Source organism: Magnolia sinica, chromosome 13 (genome assembly GCF_029962835.1).
Source record: "Magnolia sinica isolate HGM2019 chromosome 13, MsV1, whole genome shotgun sequence".
Lineage (NCBI taxonomy): Eukaryota > Viridiplantae > Streptophyta > Magnoliopsida > Magnoliales > Magnoliaceae > Magnolia > Magnolia sinica.
The window spans coordinates 38,097,467-38,113,378 of NC_080585.1; the positions used below are offsets into that span (position 1 = coordinate 38,097,467).

A 15,912-nucleotide genomic window follows, 5' to 3' on the forward strand; every position below is an offset into this window, starting at 1 on the left:
GTAATGAAATGTCCCATCATGAGAAAACTCATCCATTTTCTTTTTTCTTTTCTTTACTTTCTCAACTACCCAAACGGGCCCTATGTTTACTTATGTGGCCAAACTATATATATGGAACTATCTAAAGTATGGTTTTATCCATTTCTTTTTCTCCAGATCATGTTGGATGCTTGAGAAGAAGAGGCACAGCGGGGCTAGAAACTTGTCCAGAAGGAAATTGGTTTTGCAGCAATAAATGTTCAAAGGTACCGTAAGTCTTCACTTCAGATTCTGTCATGTGGTGCAGCAGATTGTACCATTTGAAAAGAACTTGTGGCACATGGTTGTGCCTAACCAGTGCTGGAGTGTATTCACCTGCTTTTGTGTATGATTTATCAACTTTCCACATGTAGATAACTTCTCTTCCCATTACTTTTTTAATGTCACCCTTCAGAAAAAAGAAAAAAAGAAAAACTTTTTTGGTCATTAAGGGCCTGTTTGATTTGATGAAATTTCTGGTAAATTAAAGGAAATATGTAATGGTCAAATTACTTGTCTGCCGACGTCAGCTGCGCTTGACTGCATATTAGCACGTTTGGCTTATCCACGGTAAAATAAAAATGATGACATTTTTTGCATTACTTCAACATCAGTTAATCACCAAAATACACTAATGTTGTTATTTGATAGGAAATTTTCACCGTAATTACATAAAATTGTGCAATGTTTACAAATTCTGTCTCTTGAATACATGCATTTGACCAACCATTCCTGTTTTTGATATGACTTGTGGTAAAATCGCAATGATGACACAATTCCTTTCATCTGCCAGGAATTTCATCAAATCAAACAGGCCCTAAGGAATCTCGAATGTCGTCTATCTCCAGTTTCTTAGAGTGCTAGGCCTGACTTGGTCGGGTTGGTGTTGTATTCTTTGCTCGTTTTTGCGAGCCTTCCTAATAATTTTTTTGTCATCTCTCTAAAAAAAAAAAAAGATGCCGGAATTAGTGGGAAGCCTTATCTGCACTTTGTTGAACCAAGGCGACCTTTTGATTGCTTTGTTGAATAGTTTAGTGTTTTGAAAAAATAAAAAAAAACAGAACTCAAAAATTACTCTAAAAAGTTCTTAATGTGGGCAATTTCATGTAGGAATAAAAGGCCCTATGTAACTTTAGAAAGAAAAAAAAGAGAAGAAAAATCCAATCTTTCAGGTCATGGTTCAGCCTACAGCTGTGACCCTTTCTGTTGTCTAATTGGAAGCAAGGTATTCTGAAATCGTTACGTACTGGCTGTTACGTAAAGGTAACTGTGGAGCTGTTACATGTTACAGGCCTTACGACACCATAATGGCCTTGACTAGTGTTTTAAATAGCTACACTATGTAGCATGTGCTTATGCTACATAACGTAGCTTAGCCTTAACGCTACATAGCTCATGAAAATAGCTCAAGTCGCGTGTAGCCTACGCTACATGATAATCTACATACGCTCAATGTTCGAAATATCGGTATCGCGTTATGTATCTCACCCTCGGGATATAGATACGTATCGGTTATCGCATGTGATATATCGGTTGCATCGCGTAATGTGTCGTTGTTGTTGGAAACATGGGGAAACATTGGAAATTGGTCGAAATTTTCAACCAAAATTTCAAAGATTGTTAAAAAAGACATCAATACATATTTACAAATCAAAACATTACAAAAAACAAGTGCACATAATAGGTTTTCTTTGTATGGGGTCCTAATCTATGCGTTGTCTAACTGAATTGATGTTAAGTATATTAAAAGTCTATTCAAATAATTTATAAATGTAAGAAGACGTGTGGAAACACAAGCAATACATTCAAAAGCAATAGAAGAATCACTAGATTCGGTAACGTACATGTTTGATTTTGATTTTTTTTCAATTTTCCGCATCTGAGTCCTCCAAATCTTGAAATCGAAGTTCCCAATCCATGATTTTTCATACCATGCAAAACATGAAAAATCATAGATTTGTAACAGTTTGACATTGATTTAACATGATATATATATATATATATATATATATATATATATATATATATATATATATATATATATAAATGATCAAAAATTAAAAAAATGCTCACCGGATTGAACATGTGTGATATATCCCACTAGTGTGTTTCGTATCGCGCAGGTGGGATACAAGATATATTGTGGGATATATCGGCCGATATCGTTGATATTTCAAACACTGCATACGCTACATGCTACATAGACTACACTATACACGATGTAGCTCACATTACAAGTTATTTTACGCTATAACATTAAAATCAATTATTGTTTACGATGATTTGTTACATTTTTCTATTTTTAGTAAAATTAATCAATCTTTCCAATGCTTTTAGTAAAATAATATAAGTAACAATATTAAATTAGTTGTTGAGTTAGTGTTTGGGGCTTTGTCTCATCTCTTTTCTTTGGCTGTGTTTCTTTCGCTGTTTCCTTTTTTCCTTTTTTGCCTTGTATGGTTTTCTTTTTCTTTTTGGCCTTTGGCCCTAATAAATTGCATCATCTTTAAAAGAAGTATTTAATTAGTTTTGTTGGTCTTTCTATACCTTTGTACCCTCATACTTAATGATTGAACTTCTTACTACTTTAGGTTGCATTTGATTGCACCAAATATCATGAAATTTTGTTAAATTACATTATTAATCAGTCTAATTTGGTGCATAATATCATGAAATTAGTGCAACCAAGTGCAACCTTGATTAAAAATCTAGAAGTTGCGTGTAGCTTATGATACATTCTATGTAGCTAACGCCTCATGCTTTAGAGGGGTGAATGCTATGCTACACGCTATTTGCTATTTAAAACATTGGCTGCAATGTTGTCAAATCGCATATAATTGCATAAGCCATCAGCCTAGGCTGATCACTTATGCCATCGCATAATCACATAAGTGATCGCTCAGGCTGATGGCTTTTATTTAAGTGTCCACAAAAAGGCTAGTTATATTATCAAAATCAGTACAATTTTTTGTTAAGGATCCATCTAGATTGGCCCCACAAATTGGATGGTTCAATCTAAATTATTTATATTCCCATGTGTACACTCTCGCAGGGCCTGAGTATTAGTTACTATACGATGCCAAAATATCAGTTTTTCTCCAAAAGTAACTGTTGCAATTTACATCAGCACTCCACAACTTTTCATATAGCGCAGTAAGTGAGGAGCATGCAGTTCTACATGTGGGATTGCATATCGTTGATCTAAATTGTTTATATAATTGGCTTTGCTTTGAATGGGGCATGCATCGAAGTCTTCAATGCTAGAAGATCCACATGCTTCTATCTTTGGTGTGGCTACATTGAATGATGATTGTTGTTTCTCCAGTGTTTTAAATATCGACAATATCGATATATCCCACGATATATCTTGTATCCCACCTTTGTGATTAGAAACGCACAGCTAGTGCCGATATTTCCCACATGTTCGATCCGGAGAGCATTTTCAATTTAAGGTCCTTTTTTTTTTTTTTTTTGTTGAGATTATGTTAAATTAGTGTCAAATGGTTATAATTCCATTGGTTCTTCATATTTTGCATGAAAAATCATGGAGTTGGAGCTTTGATTTCGATATCCATTGGTTCTTCATGTTCTCTTTGTTTTTGTTTTTTGTTTTTTGTTTTTTTTCAAAATTTTCTTTCAACCAGCTGTTAGTTGAGACTAATTGCGAAATATTTAGGAGTATTTGATGAAACAATCATTGCAATCACTCTTATTTCAAAATTTGATTGTAGGCGGTTTGATTCGGGGAAAATTTGAAATTTCCCCAAATTGCTTGCAATTTTGCATTGCAAACATGGAATCAAACATGTATGAGGGCTGATATATTGATTTGTTAAGTCATTGTCAATTTTCGGAAAATAAAAATAAATTTTAATTAAAAATTAATAAAAAATTATTAAATTTTTTTATATCAAAATTTCCCTTCAACCAACTTTCAATTGAGACTAATGTTGAAGTATTTAGGAGTGTTTGATGAAATGATCATCACATACACTCTAAATGTTATGCATTCAATTTGAATATAGTTGCATTAATTCATAGCTTAGAACCCTATATAAAGGAAACCTATTATGTGCACTTCTTTTTTTGAATGTTATGATTTAAAAATGTGTATTAAGGTCTTTTTTAACAAGTCCTGAAGTTCCATCGAAAAATTCAACAATTTGCCCAATGTTTCCCAAAAGTGTAATAAATTACCCGATACGAACAATATATCCCGTGCGATAACTGATACGTATCTATATCCCAAGGATGCGATATGAAACGCGATACCGATATTTTGAACATTGGTTTTCTCATCACCTATTTGCATGCAACTAATTGGAAGGGGTAGGGTCTTCAATTGTGAGAGATTTTTCATTTTAGAGGCATCAATTGGTTGACCCCAGTTAATTGGGATAAGACTTAGATGAGGATGAGGATGATGAAGCATCCACTACAGATCCATCAGGGCATACTCTGGTCTTTGACTGATGGGGCCCACACAGAAAGACAGACCTGCAATGGCACCTTTCAAATTGCTACCAAGTACCACCATTATGTTGTTCTTTTTCGAGTACATGGCAAGTGCATTGGTGTGAGTGTACTTTTTTGGCACTCTCCACTCACACATGTGATGCGTCACATGTGTGCTTGATTCAATCCACTCATCATGTGGGTCCTATAGTTTAGATGCCTTCTATTAAAAATCTGTTTGATCATTGGTGGGCAAATGTACATTTTGAATATGATACAAAATATTTGTATATGAATTGGTTTTGAACTAATGTATCGCACTGGTTTACCGAAATAGGCATTCTTGAATTGCAAAGTGAGTGAATTTAAAATGAACTAAATGAGCCTACCTAGTGAACAAAGGAATTTGGAAAAGTGTCAAACTATGAACAACGAATTTGAGCTTGAATCGCATGAGCTGCAGTTTCTAGGGTTTGACATGTATATCCAAGTTAATATGTGTAGATGAATATTTTTGCTTTTATAGTGCCGAATTTTGACCGCCAACAATTGGGATACCCATTGGGACACTCATCTGATTGCCTTTTGAATTTATTTTGGGAAAGGAACCAATGATGCCCTCCCACATGCTCTAAACCATGCCCCAAGGCCCAAGCTGCTTTCAGTAACAAATAAAACATCATATTAACTCTTATATTTTTCTCAAAATACCCTCGAAGGCCTCTAACCTCTTTGGCTCTTTCTTTCTCCGTCTCCTTTCAGTCTCTTCATCATCGTGGTGCATGTACAAGACAGCTTCCACCTAGGTGCACTTTTGTGAGTGTTCTTGTATGATCTGAACCAGGCATCCTGTGATCAGACTCTCACCAAAATTTCCCTCACTGAACTATCCTAACCTTCTAATTAATTAATTAATTTTTAATCCATGTTGCTGATTTTTGTCTATCAATATTAATTTGTATGCCGCTAATCCATAGTCCAAACATTTTGATTTTAGGACTATAGTTGGGTCACTGCTGTAACTGCGTATGCTGCATGCTGAAAGTACGTAGAGGCATGAAAATGCATGCCTCCAGGGCACCAAGTTCACTCACGCTTACTAATTTATTTCTGGGGTATGCAGGGATCATAGCAGTTGGATCCAGGGTCTGTTTTCTTTGGAAGAATGATGTAATTTTATTACAAGAAGCAAAACACAAGAAATAGGCAATCGAGCACCCTTGCTGGGCCACCAGCCTTTAGTAAACAGACCAAAAGCCAACCTGAAAGGTAGTGAATCTGAACCAACTGCTTGCTGCAGTTAGCCCCCTCCCACTCGACTGTGTATCAAAAATACAGAACTACTTTCCACACCCATTTTGGTGAGCTGCTCAGCCTCCAAATTGGCATCAGGAAATGCAAACAAGCAGAAATCCTTGCAATTGCAAAGTTCGCGGGCCATCTCTAGGAGACATGTCATATTGGTTACGGCTGTAGCGACTGTTACGTAACTGTAACGGCTTAGTCCATTACGCGATACAGGGTCAAAACAGCCTGGCTGAAAAAATGAACCGTTACAGGGTTATAATGGCCGTTACAGATCCGTTATACAGGGTCAAAACAGCCTGCTTAGGGTCACTATGCACAGTAATTGCGAAGAAAACGAAAAAAAGTTAAAAAATTAGCACCTCTCTTCTTCTTCTTTTGCTGCGGGGTTGCAGCTCCTCTTTTTGTTTTGCTGTTGCTGTTGCTATGCTGCCCCCCTCTCTCTCTCTCTCAGTCAACCCTGCGTATGCGGCCCTTTATGAGCCAAGTTTTAAAAGGGAGGTTTTTTTTTTTTTTTTAAAATTTTTTATACTCTGGCGGTGTATGATGCTAGGTGCTCTTGCAGAAAATGGGAGTGGATTAGGTGTTACCTGGGCAACATGTTAGTGGGTGTTTCCTCGACAATGGGATCCACCTTGATGTATGTGTTTTTCCAGCTCATTTTATGAGATGGTCCCAAAAATGAAGCAAATCCAAATCTCAAGTGGACCACACCACTAGAAATAGTGGTTGTTGAACACCCACCATTAAAAACACCATCGTAATGTTTATTTGCCATCCAACCTATTGATAAGGTCACACAGACCTGGATGAAGGGAAAACACAAATATTAGCTTGATCCAAAACTTTTGTGGCCCCCGAGAAGTTTTTAATTGTGGGCATGCAATCCCTACTATGTGGTCCATTCGAGATTTGGATTGGCTTCATTTTTGGGACCATGCCCTAAAATGAGCTGGAAAAATTGATGGACGGCATGGATATACAATGCATACAGCAAGGTGGGCCCTACGGTCAGGGCAATACCCACTAATGTGTTACATAGGTGACACCTAATCTGCTCCCTTGGAAAATTGTACACGTGGCACATATTAACTCAAAAGTAAATTAATTAAATTGTGGGACCTGCTGTTGCTAAGCCACAGTCCCAAAATCAAACTATTTTAATGATCATAACCGTTTTTTTTTTTGGACACATGTTTGTTGAAATAGGACCACTAGATATTTTTCGGTTTTATTGTCTAATAAATGTCCATTGATCTTATAGTTGGATGATGAAATAAGAGTAATTTTAGGCCGATTGCATTAGCATGATAGTGTGATAGATTGTATGAATTTGGAGCCGATTTCGGGCATCGAGTGGTTCCCCATTTTTATTAAACTAGTCCCAAGATCCATTGCCCAAGCCCAAGCCCATTACGAGGTTACATGGGTTGATGAGACTGCCATTCCCATGACTTGAAGGTGTTTGGTGTACTTTAAAAGGGGCATATATGAGGACACTATTTGGTGTGATATAATTCAATGAATGTCACCCACACCCAGTGTTTGAGTTATCGGCGAGAAATCGATAATATCGCTGATATTATTGGTGTCGCCAGACCTGCGATACCGAAACCCCAATATTTCGTTTCTCTTCTAGATGTCGCCGATATTTTCGATATTATCGGCGATATTTTCGGATCACTGGCCAAATCTCCCCTATAGATTTCGATAAAATAGGCAAAACAAATGCCGTGTTTTCGGCGACATTAGGCGACGACCCTCTTATTCGGAAAAAAATATATAAAAAGAAGAAGAAGAAGAAGAAGCGGCTGAATTTGGTTGTCCAATCGTGGTCAACAGCGCCGGATCTTTCACAAGAACGAAAAACCTAAAATCCCCTTTTTCCTTCGAATGGAATAGCTTTGAAAGGAAACTGGATTCTACCTAGGCTTACGGGGATTTGATTTGGGATTTGAAAAAAAAAAATCGGAATTTGGGGAGAGATTTTTGGGAGCTTTAAAATCGCCATGGTCGGGGTCGGTTTATCAAAAAAAGGGAAGTGGAATGGGTGGTGTACACACAGTAGCTGTATAGCTGCTGTAGGTACGTGGCGTGCGCAGACGAGCACTAACGCTCCTCGAGCTCCGAGTTGTACGAACGGTTCAAAGGAGATTAAAGTTACGTGGGCCCCACAGTGATGTATTTATTATATCTACACCGTTCATCTATTTTTAGAGATTATTTTAGGGCATTATCCAGAAAATGAATCATATCCAAAGATCATGTGGACCACACCACAAATAGCAGCGGAGATAATGATTTTCACCATTAAACAATTCGTTGGGCCACCATAACGTTCTGTAGGCCCCACCATGATGTATGTATTGTATCCTTACCGTCCATCTATTTTTCGAGACAATTTTAGAGTATGAGATCAAAAATGAGGTATATCCCAATCTCAAGTGGACCACATTACAGGAATAATGTAGACCATTAAAAACCTTTTGGGACCTATAAAAGTATTGGATCAAGCTAATATTTGATTTTTGCCCTCATCTAGGTCTGTATGACGTAATCATACAGATTGAATATCAAATAAATAGTACAGTGGGCCATAGGAGGATTTTAACGGTGGATATCCAATCATTATTGTTTTCATGTGGTATGGTTCATTAGAGATTTGGATCTGACTCATTCTTTATCTATTACGTTAAAATGATATCTTCCAATGGTTGGACGGTGTGGATACGAAACATAAACCATGGTGGGCCAGATAACAGCTACACGTCACTACGGTGGCAAGTCTTGCCGCTCAACCTGTCGTAGCTAAGCCGCGTCCCTACCGACTCGAGTACATATGTGTTTGCGTACTGAGTAAATTATGTGGGGTCCACCATGATTTACATATTTTATCCACTCCGTCCATCCATTTTAACAAATAATTTGAGGGCTTTAGCCCAAAAACTAATTATATCCAAATCTCAAGTGGACCTCACCACAGAAACAGTGTGAATTGAAATTATAACGTCTAAAATTCCATGAGGCCTAAGAAAATCTGGATCAATATATTATTTGTGTTTTTCCTTCATCCATGTCTTTGTGACCTTATGGACAGGTTAGATGACAAATAAACATCACTGTAGGCCCTACCAAGGTTTCAACTCTGAAAATCATTATTACCAATGTTTCATGTGGTGTGGTCCACTTGAGCTTTGGACATGCTTCAAATTTCGAAACAACTATTAAAATGAGCTGAAAAAATGGATGGCCAACGTGGATAACCTGCGCACATTCATAGTGGGCCACAGTACTACTCTCAATGGCCATAAGATCTGAACAATGATTACGAGTCACCTTGTCATTCTATGTAGGGATGAAATGTGGCCATAAATGTGTATTTTTTTTAAATGCATTTACTTTTGCATGTCTTAATTATTATAAGCTTACATTTGTATTACATAAACTCATTTTGGTTATTATTTGAGTGATTTCTTACAACAATGCGTGCCTTTTGGCCCCCATTAAATGGAAACTTCTTATTTAATGCATTCTTTTTGTAATTTTTTCATTTCTAAATATGTAAATATGTGTATTTAGACATGTCATGAAGTTTCACTGAAAAATTCCACCATTTTTTCCATGTTTCCCCCTTTTTCCCTGCATTTCCAGTTATCGGTGATATTATCGGCGATAACGATATTATATCTTTATCTCTGGCCAGCGAAACTTGTAGCGATACCGACAACTCGAACACTGCCCACACCCTTCTCCGTCAACCTTGACTTTTTCATCGGAAGGCACAAAGTGATGGTGAGGCCAACACGCATACGTTTCTATGGTGAGGTCATTGGATCCACCTTCGCCTACTGCAACTTATGCCGCATTCTTTATTTACGCCCTCATCGTCGACATTGGTCACTTTTCCTAACTCCCATGTTCTCACCATGCAGAAGTTTGAAGGAGAGAGTAAGGAGAAAGTGTAATGTTCGCTGTAGTTACAAAACAGGTGTATGAGCCTGTTAATGACTAGGATGAGCCTCTTCCTAATGAAGTCAAATTGACTTCCAATATTTGGTCCTTGATGATCTGCTTGAGGAGTTGCCTCTGCTTCGGGATATCCAACATGTCATAGATTTGGTTCCTCTACCCAAAGAGTCGAAACCAAATGCAAAAGCTGATGACTTCATCCGCTATATGTAACAGGTGCATGACGAAGTTAGACGCAATATCGCTGCAAGTAATGAAAGTTATAAGTATCATGCAGAAGCAAGACATCAATATGTTGAATTTGTGAAAAACGACATAGTTATCGCCCATATTTGTTCCAAACGGTAACCCCCTGGATCCTCAAAGAAGCTCCATCCTTACAATGCGGTCCTGTTCAAAATCATAAAGAAGATTAGTGCTAATGCTTCTGTTTTAGATCTTTCGCTAAATTTATCTCTCAGTCCTACTTACAACGTGGGAGATCTTTCGATCTATCATGGGCATCATACTGATAACGATATTGAGGAACAAGCTATCACACTTCCAACCACTTTGCCACTTACATACATGATTATTGATGTTTTCGATGACCAAATTGTCTCCACGCGCCAATGTGGTTACTAGAAGTTTCTTGTCCGTTGGCAAGGACAACCACTCTTTGATGCCACATGGATCACAACTGTAGACTTCCAGCACATAAACCTCGACCCCTATGAGCAATATCGGGTCATTAACTTGCCGGAGTGGAGTTCTTTCAAGTCGAGGAGAATTGATGCAGGTTGAACTGGGCCTAAGATCTATAGGTTAGACCCAAGTCCATTAGGCCGAAGCCCCCATAGCTGGCTCATCAATAAGGAGGCTCAAGAATTAGGTGGCTAGTTATATAATAATGAATTAGTCAAATCTTCTTAAATGCATTCTTATCATTTGGGTATCTCTTTATGACTTCTCCATTTTTGTAATAAGTCATAGGTTGTCAATGGCATTAAGAATCTTCCTAATTTGTATGTCTTAAAGTTTATTTAAGAGCTTAGGATGAGTAGTATCGAGGCACCTTAGAAATGAATGGAATTTTCTAGTTATCGCTTTGCTTTGCCTGTGATTCTTGTGCTTAGCTTGAAAGTCCTATGTTTGGGCAAATCCTTCCCATTGGCTAGCTGCGTCAGGGGGTGGTTGGTTTTAGGTATCTTTGTATTATGAATCTAGCTCTCCTTGGGAAATGGCTTTGGTGGTTTAGGTCAGAAGAAGGGAGCTTCTGGAGGGATGTCATCGCTTCCAAGTATGGATTGCAGTCGGGTGGTTGGAAAGTGAAGGTATCCTCTCTCGATAAGGCTTCTAATATTTGGAAGCCTATTATGTCTCTCAAGGCGGAATTTAAGAAAGGCATATCTTTCTCTATCAGCGATGGATATGGAGTTAAGACTTTGGGAAGACGTGTGGTGCAGAAATTTGCTCCTATCTCAAGCGTTACCTAATCTAGCTTGGCTAGCGCCTTCCATAGATATCAAAGTGGCGGATTGCTTTTCCGCAAGAGGCCCAGTTGTGTGTTGGACCCCCTAGTGTAGAAGGGGTATTTGACGGATTTAGGTGTTTTTCAGTTAGCTCATTCTTCAACATGATTCGCCCAATTGAAGTGGGTAATGACAAAGGCCATGCCTATTATTTTGGGTTTTATGGTGCCCATCCTAAGGTTGTGGTGTTCATGTGGTTGGTGGGTACGAAGAAAGTCTTGACGATCGACGATCTGCAAAATCGGTCCTTGATCATCCCAAACATGTGCTTCCTTTGCAAGTAAGCAGTGGAGATGATTGATCATCTCTTTATTTTTGCCTGTTCACGCTTGAGCTATGATATCACCTCCCTCTGTTGCATTAAAATGTCATCGGCTATGCCAGGTAATGTCAGGGGCTAGCTTTGGTCCTGGCATGAGATTGGTTTGGAAAGAAAGTAGTTGTTTGGCACTTGATCCTGCCAGCTATTTGGTAGGCGTTGTTTTCACAATAGTTCATGTTTTCATGATCGACGATCTGCAAAACCGGTCCTTGATCATCCCAAACATGTGCTCCCTTTGCAAAGCAAGCAGTGGAGATGATCGATCATCTCTTTATTTTTGCTTGTTCACGCTCGAGCTATGATGTCACTCCCTCTCTTGGTTCAAAATGTCATCGGCTATGCCAGGAAATGTCAGGGGCTTGCTTTGGTCCTGGCACGAGACTGGTTTGGAAAGAAAGAAAGTAGTTGTTTGGCACTTGATCCTGCTGGCTATTTAGTAGGCATTGTTTTCACAATATTTCATGTTTAGTTGAAGCGGTGATTGCTAATGTCTTGGCTTTTGTTTTCAAGTGGGCCTCACTTTTGAAGATCTGGGATTGTTAATTGTTCTGGCTTTGTTTTTTTGGTGCCTTTCGGGGGTCTCCCTGTCCTTGTATTATTTTCGTGCTTGTTGTTGCTTATGGGCCTTTAATAAAGTTTCCATTATCTCTTGGGAAGAATGTTGTTGAATGCTTAGGGATATGCATTAGTGGGATGGGTGTCATATATTGCATGAATTTAGGGTGGATTTGGGGGTATTTGAATGGACATCAAATTTGGGACACTATTCATCTAAATTTGAATTTAATTTTTTCTTATAATTACTTTTTTTATTTTGTGGGGGGGGGGGGGGGGTCAAATGCCTAGGGGTATGCATTAGTGGGAGGAGTGCCATATATTGTATGAATTTTGGGCCAATTTGGGGGCATTCAAGTGGTACCCCAAATCGGCAAGAATATTAATCTGAATATAATTTTAATTCTTTCTTAAAATTTCTTTGGGAAATGATGTTAAATGTTTAGAGATGTGAACTAGTGGGATGAGTCCATAGCTTGCATGAATTTCATGCCAACTTGGGGTAAATCTAAGCTCGTCGAGTTAATAAAATCATTAGACATTTCGAGGCAACGTTCTTACCAAAGAGTGGACCATTACACCATAAATATGTTAAAAACCACAACAGAATACATAGTTGGAATCCTCTAAATATTTCAAAAATTTCCAATATTTTCTAGATTTTTTCTTAATAAAAGGTTTTCAACCATCATAGACATTACGCCCTGTAACAGCTGATATGCATATCAATTTGGGTGGGCACCAATATGCCCACCGAAACTGATACGGCACACCTTGCTTCTCTATCATCATCATCATCTAAGACTTATTTCGACTAATTGGGGTCGACTGCATGAATCCTTTTATGCCATACCACTCTATTTAGGGCCATAACTTCAGTTAGAACATAGGTCATTAAGTCTTTTCTATAAGATTAGCAATATGCCCAGAAAACATAATGGAGGGGCATTTTCAAACCGGGCTCGAGTGGGGTGGCCCGTGGGATGCAGGGGCACACTTGGGGTGGGCGGCCAGTGTGAGGCGGGTGGCTCGTGTGAAGTGGAACCCATGTGAAGTAGGGCCCACGAGGGGGGTTCAACCGAGGTCCTAATCCATGGGATGTGGGGCCTGAGCTTTGAGATAAAGGGATTGATTCGCCATGCTCTATCAGTTCGAGCTTTTAGAGCAAGTGGTTAATTGTCCTGCATCAAAACAACTCCCCATTTCTCCAAGAAATAACATTTTTTGAGTCTCCTTAAAAGATGACTCAGCCAACATTAAAACGGACTGCAATTTTTATAGCTTGGAGCATGCTTAGATTTCTGCAACAGTTCTGCTACCCCAATAGGCCCTGAGAATTCCATTAGCACTGAGCCATCTGCATCCCACAAAATCCCCCCCATACCAGCCAACCCAATATTTGGAAAGGAGCTGCTGTCAAAATTAATATTGACATATCCAGCAGTAGGTGGTTTCCAGGTAGCTAGCAACTATGATATACCAACCCCACACGTGGAAATCTCTTCCAGTTGTTAATAATCATAGAAGCAGAATACCCCTTGAAACAAGGTTCCAAATGAGCCCAGAATGCTACAATCTGCAGCAATTCCTGACTACCGTTGCAAAGTTTTTGTTTCTTTCCAGCCACAACGAACAGAGTGTCACGAGTAGGTTCATTTTGCACATGATACAGCCCATGTTTCCTCACCCTTTAGCTATCCACCCGCTGACCATCACAATAATTGAATACATAAGGACCCAATCAATTCCAAACTTAGACAGGATTTCCATCGATGCCATCCTGGAGAAGGGACAGTGGAGCAGCAGGCATGATCATCTTCTTCATTGGAAAACAAAAGCAATATGTATTCAGCATCACCATTTCCTCATTCTGCGCTTCTTGAGGTGATCAATTGGCAGATTCTTGTCCAATGGAGCTGTTCAGACAAAAGCCTGTATTTTAAGGGGAACAGGAGCTTTCTGAAATTTATTATATACCTGAACCCATGATATGCAAAAACGTTTATGTAATGGTAATGGTGGGGCACCATTATGTGTTACGAGGTTGTAGCGGCTGTTACGGAAAAATAGCTCATAATGGCCCATTACGGGCTGATATGAGTTTTTTGTTAAAAAAAAAAAGGCTGTTAAGGGCTGTAATGGCTGTTACGGCTCATATCCTAATGGTAACGGCGGTGGCAGTTAGGTCCATTGTTACTGTTATTGAATACCTTGCTAGAACCTGATTACTAGCCTCTTTACAGTTTCACAATAATATAGCCAAAGATTTCACTAGGTCACCTGGATCTGATTACTAGCCTCTTTACAGTTTCACAATAAAATAGCCAAAGATTTCACTAGGTCACCTGGATTTGGCACCCAGATTCTTCAGCCTATCCTGCTAATAGGCACATAAATAGGATTCTCTTAAACAGGTTTTCAAGTGCCCGCATCTTGCTGTCCTTCAAATCTCCGTGAGATGAGGGACACCAAACTACACTCCTACCCACCCTTTGAAAGTAATTGATGTGGGGCCATCTTGGTGTGATTCCAATGATGCACCGTATCTCCATACTGGGGTGGGGTGGCCCATGAGGTGGGGGTATATGAGATGTAGAATGGCCATGAGGTGGGGCCCACTGTGGGGCCGTGCGACTTGGGGACCTGTGTGAAGCGGGGGTTGTTCACAGGGAGGTCTTACCTGGGTTTTCCTAGGAGGGCCTGCATATAGGGATAAATCGGTCCTTCCTCATCAGCTCTGGAGCTTTTGGTCCGCTGGTCGGTTGTCCGCTATCAGTAACTGGTTAACTGGAGCTCCTTGTTAAGCATTAATCCAATAAAGGTCTTTGATGATCCCCTTGGGGTCAGCCGGTTGGGTATATATGATCCAGATCGTGTATATGATGATCCTCACTGTGGATGGAGATGCCCCAAAGAAATATTCTTAGGTTGGAATTTTTCAACCCTTGGACATTCCTTTGAATGCAAACCATCTCCTTAACCATTATTCTGCATGCTGCTGATAGGAAGTTTAGGTTCTACTAATCTTGAAGATTTTTAAGGCATTTGCCATCAGTTGCTAATCTTGTCAAATCAACAATTTCAATCACAAAAAAGACCACAAATCCAATGGACATATTCTTGAAAGGTATAGCCTTGACTTATTGTAATACCTAATAACAATAAATAGAGGTTAGTTGTTTGCCATATGGTATACCTTATGGGCTAGACTCCAATGATATTTCAGAATGTTATAAGGATGGTGTTGACTTATGCCCCACATGAGTACAGTCTAGACCATCTTAGCTCTGGGATGCATTGTGGATGGATATATCTCTTAAGTTGGCACTGACCAAGCAGTACTAACCATGTTTAATGGTGAGCATATGCATGGTTAAAAGTACAATAGTAAGCGATCTAAATTTTAAGTGCAAAATCAATGGTTACTATCTTTTTGTTAGTGTGGCTTCTGGGTTATGTGCAATCCACAATTGTTGAAGTGATCTGGACAGTCTAAATTGTGATAAATGATAAAACTATGTCATGTATACATTTGAAGAGTCAACACTGTTTTTAAAATGGTGCTGAAATGTTGATCTTGCTGTTGAATAAGGGTATAATTGGAATTTAATAAAATTTAATGCCTCTTTTCTCGTTTTTTTCTTAACCAGGGGGTGTTTAGGAAGTAGTTCTTAAATCTAGGGGCAGGTTGGAACAAAAATAAAGGCAGGGGACAGTTCGTCCTATTAGCACTGTGAGGCAGTATTTGGTCCTTTTGCCCATTAATTTTCACCACCA

General features: G+C 38.9%; 1 protein-coding gene across 4 annotated transcripts in view; it reads left to right on the forward strand.

Annotated features, from left to right (window-relative positions):
* LOC131223614 (uncharacterized) overlaps window positions 1-15,912 on the forward strand; it is a 57,694-nt gene that overhangs the window by 23,766 nt on the left and 18,016 nt on the right. For all 4 annotated transcript variants that reach the window (XR_009160583.1, XM_058219061.1, XM_058219062.1 and 1 more), the window contains exon 4: window positions 157-245. Coding sequence is in view for 3 of the 4 variants with exons in the window: in XM_058219061.1 (XP_058075044.1) it covers window positions 157-245 (89 nt within the window). In the remaining variant the exon portion in view is untranslated. The remainder of the gene's footprint in view (window positions 1-156; window positions 246-15,912) is intronic.